Consider the following 16,323-nt stretch of genomic DNA (forward strand, 5'->3'; position numbering starts at 1 on the left):
AACGAGCTCGTAATTTCAGGCATTCAACAATTAGCAAAGACGGTCCACGTTAAAACAACAAAAAAAAACCAGTCGAAATTAATTTATGCAATGCAGTAGACGCATATGAAATTTACTCATTATGCGTCCAAATTTTGGAAGTAATTAAATTCGTCCCCCTTCTTTTTTATTTCTATTTGTGGTGAAACCCCTTTCTTTTTCTATCAATTTCTTAACTGCTCATTTTAGATTTTTCGTTCATGTTATAAAACCTCAGCAAGTAATTTAACCACCAAATAAATTTCAGATAAATTTTTTTTTTATGTTCCTAAATTTTGAAAGTGGACAACAGAAAGAAATGACATATTTAAATTTGGATAATGGCAATTCTTTTCCACTCAAGGCTTAATTCAACAAAAAACATTTTATCAACATTATTTGTGCCCTGTAAGTAAGTTGATTTTTGGTTGTTTTTGAAAAAAAAATGACTAAACACGTCTAAGTGTTCAGGATTGACGAATTTTGAATTACCTGTGAATACTGTTGTACTGCAACGACAGAACTCTCTGGGTAACTTCACTAGCACCAAATTTTAACTAACTGAAGTTAACACACAATTTTTCTTTTTCACGAACTACGCAAACGGCTTTTAACCCCCAGAAGGCAAAGTTAAAAAGTTCTCTTTTTCTGCACGAACTATACAAACGGTTTTTAACCCCCACAAGGCAAAGTTAAAAGTTCCCCTTCTTTCACCCTACTTTTACTTAAATAGTGACGCCAAAACCTGGAGACGTCGCAGTACCAGTGGGCAAATTTTTACGAATTCTGTGCCGTGATTGGCTCATTAACAGGCTTAAGCTCTGCTCTCCTACTCCCCTCTCTTAAATTGACCGAACCAATTTTATGTAACAATCTAATTATTAATTATAATTGTTAATGACAATTAATGTCCTGAAGTTTACAAATTTGTTATCCAACAATATCCGTTGGATAAATGGCGTGATCAAAAGTTATAATCACCGAATAAATCTATACAACTTATTTTCCAAAAGTTGTTGTAGATGTGTTTTTTTTTTTTTTTTGACAAATTTTCCAAAGCATTGACACTGAAATCTCTACAACAAATTTTGTTTATTATTCCTGAAAGAAAGATTATTGAATTTAGATCGATTGTTATGTGTAAAGGAAACTGGAATAGTTGTTAAACTACCCTCTCAAAGAGGTCGCCCCTTGTCTAAAATCGAACTGCGCAAAGAAAATCGATGATTTTTCCTATTTCCTCACACCCAACTAAATTGTTAAGCTATGTTATTGCTGGGCGACAATCGTTTACACCTCTCGCCTACAATTTTATACCTGTCTCTATCAAAAAGGGTTGACTCTATTCTTGAACAGCAGAAAAAGATATTCTATTTTTCATTCAAAATAATGCTGTTATTAAGTTTGAAACATTCTAAATCTCATACCTACATGACATTAAAATTAATGGAATAAAATAATAAAAAAAAATAAAACAAATAGCTAACTAAATTCTGCCCCTTGATTGTCGCCTCACGCAAAGGGTTGAACTAAATTATTGAATTTAGATCTTCTAAACAAATCAGAAACAAATTATTCCTTTCAACAGATTTTTGTTTTTGTGTTTATTTAATTGTTTCCTAAATATTTCAATTATTTCATGTTTAGCTAATTGACTGAACCTGCACAGTAATCTGATACTTTTTCACATTTCGCGGAATGCAGGGCCATCTGCACCCTTATTGGGATCAAGTGGACGCTGACGCTGGGAACCTGTCGACTTTGGCTACGCTCTATTATCGCGCATATGTGCATTACAGTGGACCATGCCAAAGTGGCCAATTGTTGCAAACTCACTAATAAATGGCTAGACAATTGTTACAGGTGATTTCAAGTTAACAAAATTTATTTAATTCTAACTGGATGTGCTTATTAATAATATGCAGTGTACTGAAACTTGAAGATTTAAAATTGAACCTTCATTTAATTTTAAAAAACAAGAGAAAGCATCACAAGATCAAATATTCATATTGTTATTACGCTTTGACTTGTAATTAAGGTTATTTGACTAAAATTGACGATTGAAATTACTTTAACAGTCGTTGAAAAGGAATATTTTAAACACTGCACTAAAACCACTATGCATCTGGACGATTGGACACACCCCTAATCTTTAACACGACGCAATACTTATTAAGTGGATTTTGTAGCTTTTACGATTTCCAGAAATCCCTAACATTTTTTTGTGGCGCCGTGTGCAACCGAAATTCTGAGAAAGAAAAAATCTGGTCCTACGCTAACATGCATACAAAATTTCTTAAAGTGACCCATGACAGATATTTTCCAGATCTACGAAACACATGTGTGTTTGCTTAAAATTTCAAGTCGTAACGTGCAACATATGTATTTTTTCTCAAAAGGAGATCAAATAATCGCACTATTAATTGATTGGCCGCTCGATATAATTAAAATATACTGGCGCTTACCACAGTACCAACTTGGCTCTTACTCTCAGATATCGACATTTCGAAAATGGACATCTTAAATATGGAACCCCGCTTATTGTTTCTCAAAATAACGGAAGCATAAACCAGGAATTTAAAATATGGGAAGATTTACCTTCATCAACCTATTAAAGTGTTCGTCATATTCTGTGTTATCTTTGTATATTTGCATGTTGTGTGTATTATGAACTTAACTCTAACCTAGCAAAACAATGTTATATTTATTTAGTGTTAATACAGGATTTTAAATATAAAATATAAATATAATACAACTTTTGTATTTAAATGCACTATGTCCACTACAAAGGACCTCCATTAGTCAACTCGAATTGTTGATCTTCTCCAAAATTCTCACCAGATACTATGTAGACAAAATTTTCTGCGTAAAATGGGTACTGGTCGACCCTTATACCATAATTAAATAAACCACCGTTCATAACAGTGCCATCACCATTGATACAAAATTCTTGATAGACGCTGCTTTTAAACCATATCAAAGTAAAATTGACTTCATTGTCGTAGCCATGCTCAACTACCTGAAGAAAACCCAGTACCCTCCTGAAGTAGTACTGCTTGATTAGGTGAACTGGGAAACATTTAACTTACTCTGTGTAGGTACTGATGATCTTAAACAATCCAGTCCTACTAGCAGGTTTTATCCTGAATTGCTCATATCTTGCTGAACTGTTATATGGTTGAATCCTGATGCCTTTATTGTCACTTGCGTCCAAAACTAAATCAGAAACCTTGTGATGGAAAGATTCTGGTTGACGTTAATCTGATGTTTAATGAGTGTTTGTTTTTTTATTGTATAAGACTCTTATTAAGAAAAAATGGACAAAATACAAACCCCGCCCACCCACCCCTTCTCAATTGTGATGAATGTTTTATTCATTGTGAGCTGAAGGGCGGAGTTTACTTGCAAAATCCTCATTTCTCTACAAGAAATTACCATATGAAATTCATCACAATTGAGATTAGGGTGGGCGGGTGGGGCTTAATCTTTGTTTTTTTTTTTAATATATAGAGTTTTCTTTCAACAACAGGAAAGTTTAACATGTTTTCAGTTTCTTTTTGGGAAAAGAAGACTTGGTATATTAAGAAAAAATGGACAAAATACAAGCCCCGCCCACCCACCCCTTCTCAATTATGATGAATGTTTTATTCATCGTGAGCTGAAGGGCGGAGTTTACTTGCAAAATCCTCGTTTCTGAATTCATCATACAATGAATCGAATATTTTATGTCGCAACCATAAGAAAGAACAGGAAGTAAGAATAAAAAATAATTGGTTTTGGAATTTTTTTATGAATGCTTTGCTCAAGTTCTCTTAGTACGTATAGACCGTTTATTGAAAATTGCGATGAGTAGTGGCATCATAACGTAAAAGTAAAATTTGAATTAGATAACTTTTATCAACCACACAAAGAACAATGATAAAAATCTTAGAACATATGCGTCTAGCTCTACGCTTATGCAATAAAACGATAGCCACTGAAGCATCAAATAAAAAGCACACTTGAAATCTTGATGAGTAATGATTGAGTGTTATAAATTCCAATTCTGCCTGCGTATAAATAAATCACGATTTAAGTGATGTCTCACTTCTTAACTAAAATGGCGTCTTTCAAATTGTATTATCTCGCGATATTGGTGATATCTTACTAATACTTTTATTTTTAGGTTAATTATTTTGTTTGAGGGGCTCTCTGTGAATATTGGGGTCGTTCTGAGCGACTGCAGTAGCCTTGACAAAATGTTCTACATACAGCATAAAGGAAAATATTTCAAAATTTTCTTCGCTTTGCTTCAAGCACATTCTACCTCCTCCCTCCTCTTTTTGTTTGTAAAAATATTCTGGAGCATTTCTTAATTTTTGGTGATCTGAATACTGTAGTTGCCTGTTTCACCGGAAAATATTTTCCTGTTTTTTTTTTAAACTTGACCCTTTCCGTCTTCTTACGATGATTTTTGAGGCGAAAATTTCTAGAAATTCGAATGTACGTCTTTAGTCAGCTTCAGTTATTATTTTTAAATATTTCTTCGTTTCTTCTCGATGATTCTTCTAATAAGTTGATTCAATTTCCAAATGTTGTATAATTTTGAGGAAACTTCTGGTTCTTATTTCTTTGTTGATAGCGAATCTGTTTTGTCTGATTCTAGTATGCTAGAATGGCACTTCTTCTTAATGAAAAACTCTACAACCTTGTTTTCTTTTTCCAAATTGAATCATTTCCTACCTGGGTCATAAAAAACTATTTTTCTAAAAGCTGACTAAAAGGGTATCTCGTTTCCAAATGACTTCTTTCTTCAACGAACTTCATAATCTCACATTAAATTGCTTTTTCTTTGAACTTCACTTTCCAAGTGGAGAAATGTTTCTATAAATATGTTCCACAGGCAAGAATTCTTCATCTTTTACGAATATTTCTAGTTTGCGTTTTCATAAAATAAAAATATGCCTTTAATCAACATTGTGTTATCTTGATTGCGGCCCCATGGTCAAAAGTTTCTAAAATTTAATTTATTAGGTCAAATATTTATTGAGGCGATTAGTTAAAGAGGTAGCAGATAGTAGGCATTGATAAAATTATCACTCGACAGGATTATAATCGAATCACCTACACAAAATTTGTTTGTAAATGATTAAGTATGGAGTTATATATCGTATATATATTATTAAGAAGATAGAAAATTTTGTGATCCAACTAATTGTTCTCGAGCACCAGAGATTAGTACCGTATCACATTATTACCATGTATGTACTTTCAATTCAAGAAGATTTTTTGAACCTGAAATAAATTATCAAATCTGTATATCTATTGTATCAAATTCGTGGAGATTTTTCAGGGCCTTGTCTATAACCTGTTCTACAATTTGGATAAAAATTCTAATCCAGTTTCGGCTTTGGGTCATAAATTTAAGCCAATCTCACAAAATCTTTAAAAACCGACTGATGGCATTGACCAAGATTAATCTGTTCGTATATAAACCCACCACAGAAATACTCTAGCAGTATTGTTCCGAATACACTTCTAAGAACACAACAAAAATGGCACCTAAATGGTAAGTTTCAAAACATAACTTTTTTAATTTTTTTATAAAACATTCTAATTTTAGCTTCTCGATGTATTTGCTTTCTCTCATTCTTGCAATAAATATTGTTGCAATAATGGCCACCCACACCCATTATGGCCCAAACAAAGTTTATACCATTCGTCCCCTGCATGATAAAACTGTGGCTCTACATACTCGTGATTCATCACAAGTTCAGTTGCAAATATACAGCCACGGGAAAGCCTTCTCGCTCTTCCATATTCAACCCCGACACGAATACTTCTACCTAGTTAGTGAACCAACAGGGTAATATATCTGACATAAAGTATCTATACATTTTCAATAACATTGCTTAAACTATTTAGAGAAGTAATGGACGTTCATAGAAGAACTAATTCCGTTATCATGAGTTCAAGAAATGGGTCTCCTACGCAGTTGTGGTACTTGACACATGATCATCATATTTTTAATGTAGGTACCAACTTGGTTCTTACTCTCAGATATCGACATTTCGAAAATGGACATCTTAAATATGGAACCCCGCTTATTGTTTCTCAAAATAACGGAAGCATAAACCAGGAATTTAAAATATGGAAAGATTTACCTTCATCAACCTATTAAGGTGTTCGTCATATTCTGTGTTATCTTTGTATATTTGCATGTTGTGTGTATTATGAACTTAACTCTAACCTAGCAAAATAATCTTATATTTATTTAATGTTAATACAGGATTTTAAATACCAAATATAAATATAATACAACTTCTGTATTTAAGTGCATTTTGTCCACTATAAGGGACCTCCATTAGTCAACTCGAATTGTTGATCTTCTCCAAAATTCTCACCAGATGCTATGTAGACAAAATTGCCTGCGTAAAATGGGTTCTGGTCAACCATTATACCGTAATTATAGAAACCACCATTCATAATAGTGCCATCACCATTGATAAAAAATTCTTGATAAACGCTGCTTTCAAACCATATCAAAGTAAAATTGACTTCATTATTGTAACCATGCTCACCTACCGGAAGATAATCTAGTGCCCTCCTATAAAAGTACTGTCTTGATTAAGTGAACTGCGAAGAATTCAACTCACTCTGTATAGGTATTGATGATGTTAAACAATCCAGTCCTACTAGCAGGTTTTATCCTGAATTGCTGATATCTTGCAGAACTATTATAAGGCTGAATCCTGATGCCTTTATTGTCGCTTGCGTCTAACACCAAACCAGAAACCTTATTCCTGATGTAGAAGTACTGATCTAAAGAGCTGCAGTCACTCAGCACGGTGACAACCGTTGTACATAAAACTACAGAGAATAGAAAAACCACCTCATCATTTTCGTTCAAAGTGCTACAACTCGAAAATAAACACAAGTGATAATTGTATCTCTAATATATAGCCAGTGTTATCTAGTACTCATAACAGTCATAACTATTTTGACTGAGAATTGCGTCAGATCGTTCCATTTCAATAAGTGGACTTACATTGTGATTTGTGTTTTTATTTTTCCGAAATTTGAAGTAGTCACAAGAGATTGCATCAGAATCAATCCAAACAACAGATAAAATCTTGGCCACTTTACTTTTAATGACAAGTGGCTATATAAGCAACAAATGAACAACGCTGACTATTGATATAGTATCTGACAGAGCCAACGATGCAGCTTCAAGTTACAACGTACGTATCCACGCTAACAGCGTTTTTTTTAACCAAAATTTTAGTTTCTGGGCACTTTTGCTTGTGGGTACCACAAGCACCACTTTCGCTGCTGATTGTAGCAATCTGGATCAAAACATCGTCATCAGAAGCCACAAGTCAGGGTTGGTTTTAGTCGCTGATGAAGTGTTGAACATTATAACTCTGCAAGTTTATGACCGGTCGGTTAGCCAACGGTTCCATTTTCAACCTGGTGTGACCCTCGCATCTTTCAATATTATTAGTAACAGCACAGGGTAGGTATACAGGGTTGTCGAATAGTTTAATTTTGAGCAACGTTTTAGGTTAGCTTTGGACATCATTGAGAATGCGAGTCTCTATGTTGCAACTTTGACTGAACTTAATGATTTGAAAAGTCAAGAGTTTTACATTAATTCAGATGGTGCTATTGTCAGTGGTGCCTTTCCAGATTATGCTTTGGGTGTAAGGAATGGCGATTTTACCCCGGGAAGCTACATAGTGCTGACTCCACATACAGAGGAGAATGTTGAAAGTGAACAGTTTTCGCTGGAATTTTCGCAGAGTTGAAGCATGATTTTATTTTAGTATGTTAAGAATATTGTAATTGTAATGTCAATAAACCTACAGTTGTTATAAATAATGTCGTTATTTTAGTAGTTATATCATGCGATTTAAGCTGAAAGCAAACTAGATTACAAAAAAAAAACATTAAAATTTTGAACAAGCGCCAAAAATATCAAAATTCTGCAATGGAAGTTTCCCACTTCTGCTAATGCCTTAAAAAGTTGCAAATTTACCAGTTTTCTATTGTCTAATTTAAGTAACATGACGTCATTTTTAACTTACAGTGAGCTTGCACGTTTTTGACCATTGTACTTGTACTACAGACGCCAATAAGTTCACAGGTACTTAAGTTAATCCAAACAAAGGCCACTTGTCGGTTTAATGCGTCTTTCTATGTGACAGATAGCTGATCGGAAGTATCTGGTTGACGTTAATCAGGTCTACGTTGAGTGTTTGTAATTTTATTATATAAGACTCTTAAGTACTGTGTCTGATTTCATCATACAATGAATCGAATATTTTATGACGAAATTTTCTTTTCGTTTTCATGTGGAAAGTCATACAATGTTAGTAGTATTTTTTCTAGGTAGAAAAGATACATATCTAACTGGAAAAAAATGCGCTGGAGACAATAACAACCAGAAGAAAGAAAAGAAAGTAAGAATAAAAATATTGCTATTGAAATTTGCTTCATAACGTAAAAATAAAATTTGGATTAGATAACTTTTATCAACCAGACAAAAAACAATAATAAAAATCTCAAAACAAATGCGTCTAGTTCTAGGCTAATGCAATCAAATGATAGCTACTTGAAACATCAAATAAAAAGCACACTTGACGAGTTCTGATTCTATCTCAGTATAAATAGATTCCATTTTGAACTGATTCCTCATTCTGAACTAAAATGGGGTCTTTCACAATGTATTGTCCGCGATATTGGTGATGTTTTAATAATACTTTTATTTTTAGGTTAATTATTTTGTTTATGGGGCTTTCCATGAACATTGGGTTCGTTCTGAGTGACTGCAGCAGCCTTGACAAAATGTTCTACATACAGCATAAAGGAACCCGACTTGTTCTAGCTAGCCGTGGTTGGGACGTAGGTTTTGAACCTTATGACCCTAGTATATATTATGCACAGTATCAACAATGGAATGTTAAGGTTTCTCCCAGAACTGGATTGTTTATCATTCAGGTCAGGTACTCAGTGTAAGTTTTGACATTGTATTAAATTAAAAAATTAGGAAAATTTTTATTTTAGCGGGGCGCTCGATTTTGACAAAGAGACTTACGAAGTTGCCCGATATGATGAAACTGACTCCATTTATCAAGAATGGTTTTTAAATTCAGATGGTACTATTGTTAATGGTGCTCTGAGTGGGTATGCGATTACAGTAAATAGTACTTCCTTCGGTGACATCGACAAGATTTATCTGGCGCCTCTTGGAGAACCGGGGGCAGACCAACTTTTCGAATTGTTTTACGCAGATGAAATTGAAAAACAATTCGTTTCTTAAAAAATTATTGATTTAGTAAACTGTATTTTAAAACATGAATACCAAATAAACTTTATTTTTTGTTTATTGTTAGTTATTATTTGAGACGTCCAAGGAATATAGTGGAAACCACTTGTAGTACCAACACAAACGACTAAAACTTACACCACATGTTCACAATTTTTTTTTTTATTTATTGTTTAGGTTCAACCACACAAAAAAATCGTACTTATAACAACAATACGCATCAGCTGATGCAATCAAAATGATGTCTACTTAAAACAGCAAATAAAAAAATACTTGAACTCTCGACAAATTATGAATCAAATTATAAATTATGAGGTTAATCTCAGTATAAATAGGTTTCATTTGAAACCGATTCCTCACTTCACAATTAAGATGTCAACTTTTAAAAAGTATTATTTCAGGATAGTGTATGGTAGTATAATATTATTATTTATCGTTCACATACAGTATTCAATGTAAGTTTTGACATAGTACTAAACTGAAGAAAAAAAGAGTGATTTTAGGGGTGCACTCAATTTTGACAAAGATACTTACGAACTGGCCCGGTATGACGAAACTGACTCCATTTATCAAGAATGGTTTTTTAATGGAGATGGTACTATTGTTAATGGTGCTTTGTATGGGCATGCGATTTCAATAAACAGGACAGAGTTCGGTGAGATAGAAAAATTTATTAATTTTAATTACATAGTAAACTGTATTGTAATATTACTAAATACTATAAATGATATAAAATATACAAAAATGAATGATGCAATAAATCTGTACACTAAATAAAACAAAAACACTCGAACTTTCAACAACTCAGATTAAATATTTTGCTAATCTTAGCAAGTATATAAGACTTGAGTATCGACGAGTACTCTATAAACTAAAGTAAAATGACTTCCTCTAAACGGTTCTAACTTGTACCGCAAATTAAAGAAAAAAGTGTTGTTATTTTGTTTATTGTTTTAGATTACTTACCATATTCGTGCTTATTTCTTTAAACATCGCCTGTACTCTAAGTGCCTGTGACACCCTGGACCGGTACTTTTACATACGACATAAAGCAAGTGGTCTTGTTCTAGCTAGTCGTAACCAGAACGTAGGTTTAGAAGCCTATGACCCTAGCATTTATTATCAGCAGTACCAACAATGGAGATTTTTGCTTGCCCCGAGGACTGGACTATATATCATTCATGTAAAGTTTTCAGTGTAAGGATTAATTTACCTTAGGTTATACTTATAAATTAGTATTAATTCGATTATTTTTAGGGGCGCTCTAGATTTTAATAAAGACAATTACGCCATTACTCGATACGATGAAGTCGATTCTATTTATCAGCAGTGGTTTGTAAATGGAGATGGTACTATTGTTAATGGGGCTGTGTATGGGTATGGACTTACAGTTAACAGGACGGCATGGGATGCTGATAATACGTTGTTTTTGGGGCCAGTTGTAGCTGGCAGTGAGGATCATATTTTTGAATTGATTACAGCAGACAGTTATTATAAGTTGTTAGAAAAATAGGTTCATATTGTTAGCCAACTCATTTTAAATAAATGTTTTAAAATTATTTTCTGTTTTAATAGTGCTTCGCTGCATAGTGTATGAGTTTGTAAATTCAAACAAATTTTTCTCTTAATAAAAAACGCAAGACTGACATTTTTTATTATTATTATCTATATATATAAAAATGGATGTTGGTATATATATCTGTGATCGATAGACTCCGAAATCGCTTGACCGATCACCATGAAATTTGGTACATGTAAGTGGTTTTTCATGGAGAAGGTTTTTGTGGTATCCGCTTTGCTGTAACTAGCCACTAGATGGCGCTACAGCGCATCAACTTCTACACCGTTCAACCGATTCTCAGAAAAATTGGTACACGTTGCCATTTGACTATGGAGAATATTTTCGCCCTATCCATTTTGCTGTAACTCGCCACTAGATGGCGCTGCAACACATCAACTTCTGTACCAATCAACCGATCCTCATGAAAATTGATATACGTTGGTATTTGACCATGGAGAATATTTTCGCGCTATCGATTTTGCTGTAACTTGCCACTAGATGGCACTGCAGCACATCAACCTCTCTGTTAAAGTATTATGAACTTAGAGAATCAGCGGCACCCATATATCTAATACTACTATATTGCTATCAGGCCTCAAAAGAGTCCGAAAACACAACGGCAGAGCAATATATCGGACCTCTTTGTCTCTCTATAGTACCAAACAGTACTGCTCATATACTCGTACTTGCTTGATTTTTAGTCGATAACGTGACTAGATGTGTTTTGACATTTCATACGTTCGCTTCTATTTTGTGTACGTGCGCACAGACCCTCGGTACTTTTCTAGACAGAAAACAATATCTTCCGTCTCCCTTTGTCCGTGAACACCGTTTCTATGTTACTTCTGAAGAGTTAGCAAGTATTAGATATATGGCGGGACCAATGACAACATTGTTTTCGTTGGTATTACAACAAAAATCGTATTGACCGCAAAAGAAAATAATTAGTGATGTTCACTGTCTATAATCCTCAGTAATAACAAAAAGTGAATTACTAGAGATTATTGAAAATGCCACCCAAAAAATCAAACATTGGAAGATCAACCAGACATGCGCAGCAAGTGGCAGCCAGTAGAGCTGGTCAAACCTTTGAAATACGAAACACGCGACTGGAAACTGACCGGATCAGGGCCTCTATTTCAAGAATTGCCAAAACACCCGAAGAGCGAGACTCACGAATTGAAAACCTGCGGGTACGAGCGTCTACGTCAAGAGCTACCGAAACATCTGAAGAGCGAGATGCACGAGTTGAAAACTTGCGAGTGCGAGCTTCTACGTCAAGAGCTGCCGAAACATCACAACAGCATGACGTACGTGTTTAAGATCTTCGAGCAAGAGCGTCTGCGTCAAGAGCTTCTGCAACACCAGAAGAGCGAGACACACGACGTGAAGCAGAACGCTCACGGCAGACTCGATCAAGAACAAGAATCGATCTCAAGAAAACAGCGTTCAATTACGATATGACTACAAAATGCATCGCGATGTTGTCATTGGTCCGATGACTAAATTGTGTCTACACTGTCGCACTTTGAAGTTTCAAAAAGAAGCGCCTGGCATGTGTTGCTCCAACCTCAAAATCAGTTTGCCACCACTGACTGAACCACCAGAACCACTGCTCACTTACGTTGCTGGAGTTACTCGGGAGTCCAAACACTTTCTACAGCATATTCGGAAATACAACTCATGCTTTCAGATGACATCGTTTGGAGCGACGAATATTGTAAGATATAATAATTTTATGCCCACATTTAAAGTGCAAGGACAAGTGTATCATCAGATTGGTACACTCCTTCCAGTATCCAAAGAAGATCCGCAATTTTTGCAAATTTATTTCATGGACAATGTGGAGAAGGAGATTGATCGACGATGCGCATTTAGTGTAGCAACATCGAAAGATTATTGCTGAATTACGAGCATTATTCCACGAGCACAACTATTTGGTCCGAGATTTCAAATCCGCATTGGAGAATGTAAGAGCGATGACTTCAAACTCATTATCAGAGCAGACAAAACCCCATCGAATGAGCATGAAAGACGCTTCAATGCTCCAATAGCCCCTGAAGTAGCAGCTGTAATTGTCGGTACAGAAATTACTCGGCGACATATTGTTATCAGCAGGCGAAATCAAACCAAGCAACGTATTGCTGAAACACATCGATCGTACGACGCACTTCAATATCCAATTCTATTTCCGCGAAGAGAAGACGGTTATCATCTCGAATTGTATCAAACTTATCCCGTCACAGGTGCTGCGACAACGAAAAAAGTCAGTTGTATGGATTTTTATGCATATCGTATCATGATTCGAGTCAAACAATCCAACCATATCTTAAAGTGTCGTCACGTTTTTCAACAATTCATCGTTGATATGTACGCCAAAGTCGAAAGCGAACGACTCAATTACATTCGTTACAATCAATAGAAGCTTCAAGTCGAAGATTATATTCATTTGCGAGATGCAATCGCGAATGATGGAACAATTGGTAACATTGGACAAACGGTTATACTTCCAGCTTCGTATACTGGAAGTCCAAGACATATGCAAGAATATGCTCAGGATTCTCTGACATATGTTCGCAGATATGGACGTCCAGATCTTTTCATCACGTTCACATGCAATCCATCTTGGTGTGAAATCAAATATTTACTTTTGCCTGGCCAACAACCATCTGATCAGCATGACCTCACAGCGAGAGTTTTCAAACAAAAATTGATACGTTTTATGGATCTCATCACTAAGAACCATATATATGGAGAAACTCGCTGTTGGATGTATTCCATCGAATGGCAGAAAAGTGGTCTACCACATGCTCATATCTTAATTTGGTTGGTTGAAAAAATTGTTCCAACTCAAATTGATGATATCATTACTGCTGAGCTGCCCAACGCAGAAGAAGATCCAGAATTATTTGAAATTGTGAAAAAAAATATGATTCACGGACCATGTGGGGGACACAACCCACACTCGCCATGCATGAAAGACGGAAAATGCACCAAAAAGTATCCACGCCAGCTGCTGCAAGAAACACAAACTGGTGGCGACGGTTATTCGTTGTACAGACGACGAAAACCAGATGATGGAGGATACACCACAACTATCAAAATCAATAACGTTGATTTCGAAGTTGATAACCGATGGATTGTGCCCTACTCTCCTATCCTTTCGAAATCATTCAATGCACATATCAACGTGGAGTCCTGTAATTCAGTTAAGTCAATAAAATACATATGTAAATACGTGAATAAAGGCAGCGATATGGCAATTTTCGGAATTGCGAATCCCAATGAGCCCGTCAATGAAATTGAGCAATTTCAAATGGGACGTTATAATAGCAGTAATGAAGCTGTATGGAGAATTCTTGGCTTCGACATTCATGAACGCTTTCCTGCTGTCATGCATCTCAGTGTTCACCACAACGCACCCCAACGAGTTGCAGATCCACCAAATACAACGTTGACCGCTTTTTTCCAATTGTGTGCAACTGACGAATTCGCAAAAACATTAATGTATCACGAAGTCCCGCAGTTCTACACTTGGAATCAATCGACGAAGAAATTTTGCAGAAGAAAACGAGGCGCCAGGCATTCTTCTATAGCTGGCATATTTTCTACTGGTGCACTGGGAAGAGTATATACTGTTCATCCAAATAATGGTGAATGCTACTATTTGCGAATGCTGCTTCACGTGGTCAAAGAACCAACATCGTTTCAAGCAATCAAAACAATCGATGGTCAAGAGTGTGAGACATACAGAGAAGCATGTTTTAAACTTGGTTTGCTTGAAAATGATCAACGTTGGGACAACACATTAGCAGAAGCATCTGAGACACGTCATGCCCATCAAATACGAACTCTGTTTGCCATAATTTTGACAACCTGCGCACCTTCTGATCCGAAAGGTTTATGGGAAAAACACAAAGAGAGTATGAGCGAAGACATACTTCTCCGAGCACGCAGAAATAATCTCGGCTTGGATGTACAGTATTCGGAAGACATTTTCAATGAAGCACTGATATCACTTGAAGATGTGTGTATGTCGATTAACAACAAAATCCTCAATCAGCTTGGGCTGTTTTCATCGGAACGTGACAGAAACGATGTTATCGATAGAGACGCATTGCGAGAAAAACAATACGACGTCGATGCACTACAAGTTTATGTTGAAACTCAGAAAAGATTCTTAACAAACGATCAACGACTTGCATACGACACAATTATGCGCTCCAGACCATACATTTATATCCACATATATACAAAGTAAATATATACACAAGCAGGACAACGTCTGCCGGGTTCCGCTAGTAAAATATAAATATAATACAACTTTTGTATTTAAATGCACTATGTCCACTATAAAGGACCTCCATTAGTCAACTCGAATTGTTGATCTTCTCCAAAATTGTCACCAGATACTATGTAGACAAAATTTTCTGCGTAAAATGGATACTGGTCGACCCTTATACCGTAATTAAATAAACCACCGTTCATAACAGTGCCATCACCTTTGATACAAAATTCTTGATAGACGCTGCTTTTAAACCATATCAAAGTAAAATTGACTTCATTGTCGTAGCCATGCTCACCTACCTGAAGAAAACCCAGTGCCCTCCTGAAGTAGTACTGCTTGATTAAGTGAACTGGGAAAGATTCAACTTACTTTGTGTAGGTACTGATGATGTTAAACAATCCAGTCCCACTAGCAGGTTTTATTCTGAATTGCTGATATCTTGCTGAACTGCTATAGGGTTGAATCCTGATGCCTTTATTGTCACTTGCGTCCAAAACTAAATCAGAAACCTTGTGATCGAAAGAATCTGGTTGACGTTAATCTGATGTTTAATGATTGTTTGTTTTTTTATTGTATAATACTCTTAAGTACCAACCTACTGTCTCTGATTTCATCATACAATGAATCGCCCCTTCTCAATTGTGACGAATGTTTTATTCACCGTGAGCTGCAGGGCGGAGTTTACTTGCAAAATCCTAATTTCTCTACAAGAAATGACCATATGAAATTCATCACAATTGAGACTGGGGTGGGTGGGTGGGGCTTAATCTTTTTTTTTTTAATATATGTATATAGAGTTTTCTTTCAACAACAGGATAGTTAACCATGTTTTCAGTTTCTTTTTGTCAAAAGAAGACTTGGTATATTAAGAAAAAATGTACAAAACGCAAGCCCCGCCCACCCACCACTTCTCAATTGTGACGAATGTTTTATTCACCGTGAGCTGAAGGACGGAATTTATTTGCAAAATTCTCATTTCTCTACAAGAAATTACCATATGAAATTCATCACAATTGAGATTGGAGTAGGTGGGTGGGGCTTAATCTTTGTTTTTGTTTAATATATACAGGGTGTTATTGAAAGGTACGTACAACAAAATTGACAGTTCTTCGCGAAATCTAAGAAGCCTGAAAAACTTATTTTGTGTTA

At 35.4% G+C, this 16,323-nt stretch overlaps 4 protein-coding genes and 1 long non-coding RNA gene across 6 annotated transcripts; 4 read left to right on the forward strand and 1 right to left on the reverse strand.

Moving 5' to 3' along the window:
* Window positions 1-6,248: 6,248 nt before the first annotated feature.
* On the reverse strand, window positions 6,249-7,027 carry LOC135124695 (uncharacterized). The gene is made up of 3 exons (XM_064049926.1): window positions 6,978-7,027; window positions 6,654-6,911; window positions 6,249-6,604 (listed from the first exon to the last, which is right to left on the reverse strand). Exons 1-3 carry the CDS (start codon window positions 7,025-7,027, stop codon window positions 6,346-6,348), a joined length of 567 nt encoding a protein of 188 aa, XP_063905996.1. The 3' UTR covers window positions 6,249-6,345.
* Window positions 7,028-7,180: 153 nt separating this feature from the next.
* On the forward strand, window positions 7,181-7,878 carry LOC135124007 (uncharacterized). 2 transcript variants are annotated; one of them, XM_064048872.1, is made up of 3 exons: window positions 7,181-7,238; window positions 7,283-7,513; window positions 7,562-7,878. In XM_064048872.1, the coding sequence occupies exons 1-3, from the start codon at window positions 7,219-7,221 to the stop codon at window positions 7,803-7,805; spliced, it is 495 nt and encodes a 164-aa protein (XP_063904942.1). In that variant the 5' UTR covers window positions 7,181-7,218; the 3' UTR covers window positions 7,806-7,878. The 2 variants fall into 2 exon arrangements, 1 of the variants encoding a protein (XP_063904942.1); XR_010279732.1 differs by having other exon boundaries at window positions 7,225-7,238; window positions 7,340-7,513.
* A 789-nt stretch (window positions 7,879-8,667) lies between these two features.
* On the forward strand, window positions 8,668-9,385 carry LOC135124008 (uncharacterized). Its single transcript, XM_064048873.1, has 3 exons — window positions 8,668-8,723; window positions 8,772-9,011; window positions 9,064-9,385. The coding sequence occupies exons 1-3, from the start codon at window positions 8,707-8,709 to the stop codon at window positions 9,317-9,319; spliced, it is 513 nt and encodes a 170-aa protein (XP_063904943.1). The 5' UTR covers window positions 8,668-8,706; the 3' UTR covers window positions 9,320-9,385.
* An 818-nt stretch (window positions 9,386-10,203) lies between these two features.
* LOC135124009 (uncharacterized) lies at window positions 10,204-10,896 on the forward strand. The gene is made up of 3 exons (XR_010279733.1): window positions 10,204-10,223; window positions 10,283-10,522; window positions 10,583-10,896. It is a non-coding gene; the product is annotated as an uncharacterized LOC135124009 (long non-coding RNA).
* Window positions 10,897-13,342: 2,446 nt separating this feature from the next.
* LOC135124696 (uncharacterized) lies at window positions 13,343-15,147 on the forward strand. The gene is made up of 2 exons (XM_064049927.1): window positions 13,343-13,386; window positions 13,467-15,147. The coding sequence occupies exons 1-2, from the start codon at window positions 13,343-13,345 to the stop codon at window positions 15,145-15,147; spliced, it is 1,725 nt and encodes a 574-aa protein (XP_063905997.1).
* Window positions 15,148-16,323: the final 1,176 nt, after the last annotated feature.

The sequence above is a fragment of the Zophobas morio genome, unplaced genomic scaffold (genome assembly GCF_036711695.1).
Source record: "Zophobas morio isolate AGI-343-1 ecotype UQ-CSIRO unplaced genomic scaffold, CSIRO_AGI_Zmor_V1 ptg000007l, whole genome shotgun sequence".
NCBI lineage: Eukaryota > Metazoa > Arthropoda > Insecta > Coleoptera > Tenebrionidae > Zophobas > Zophobas morio.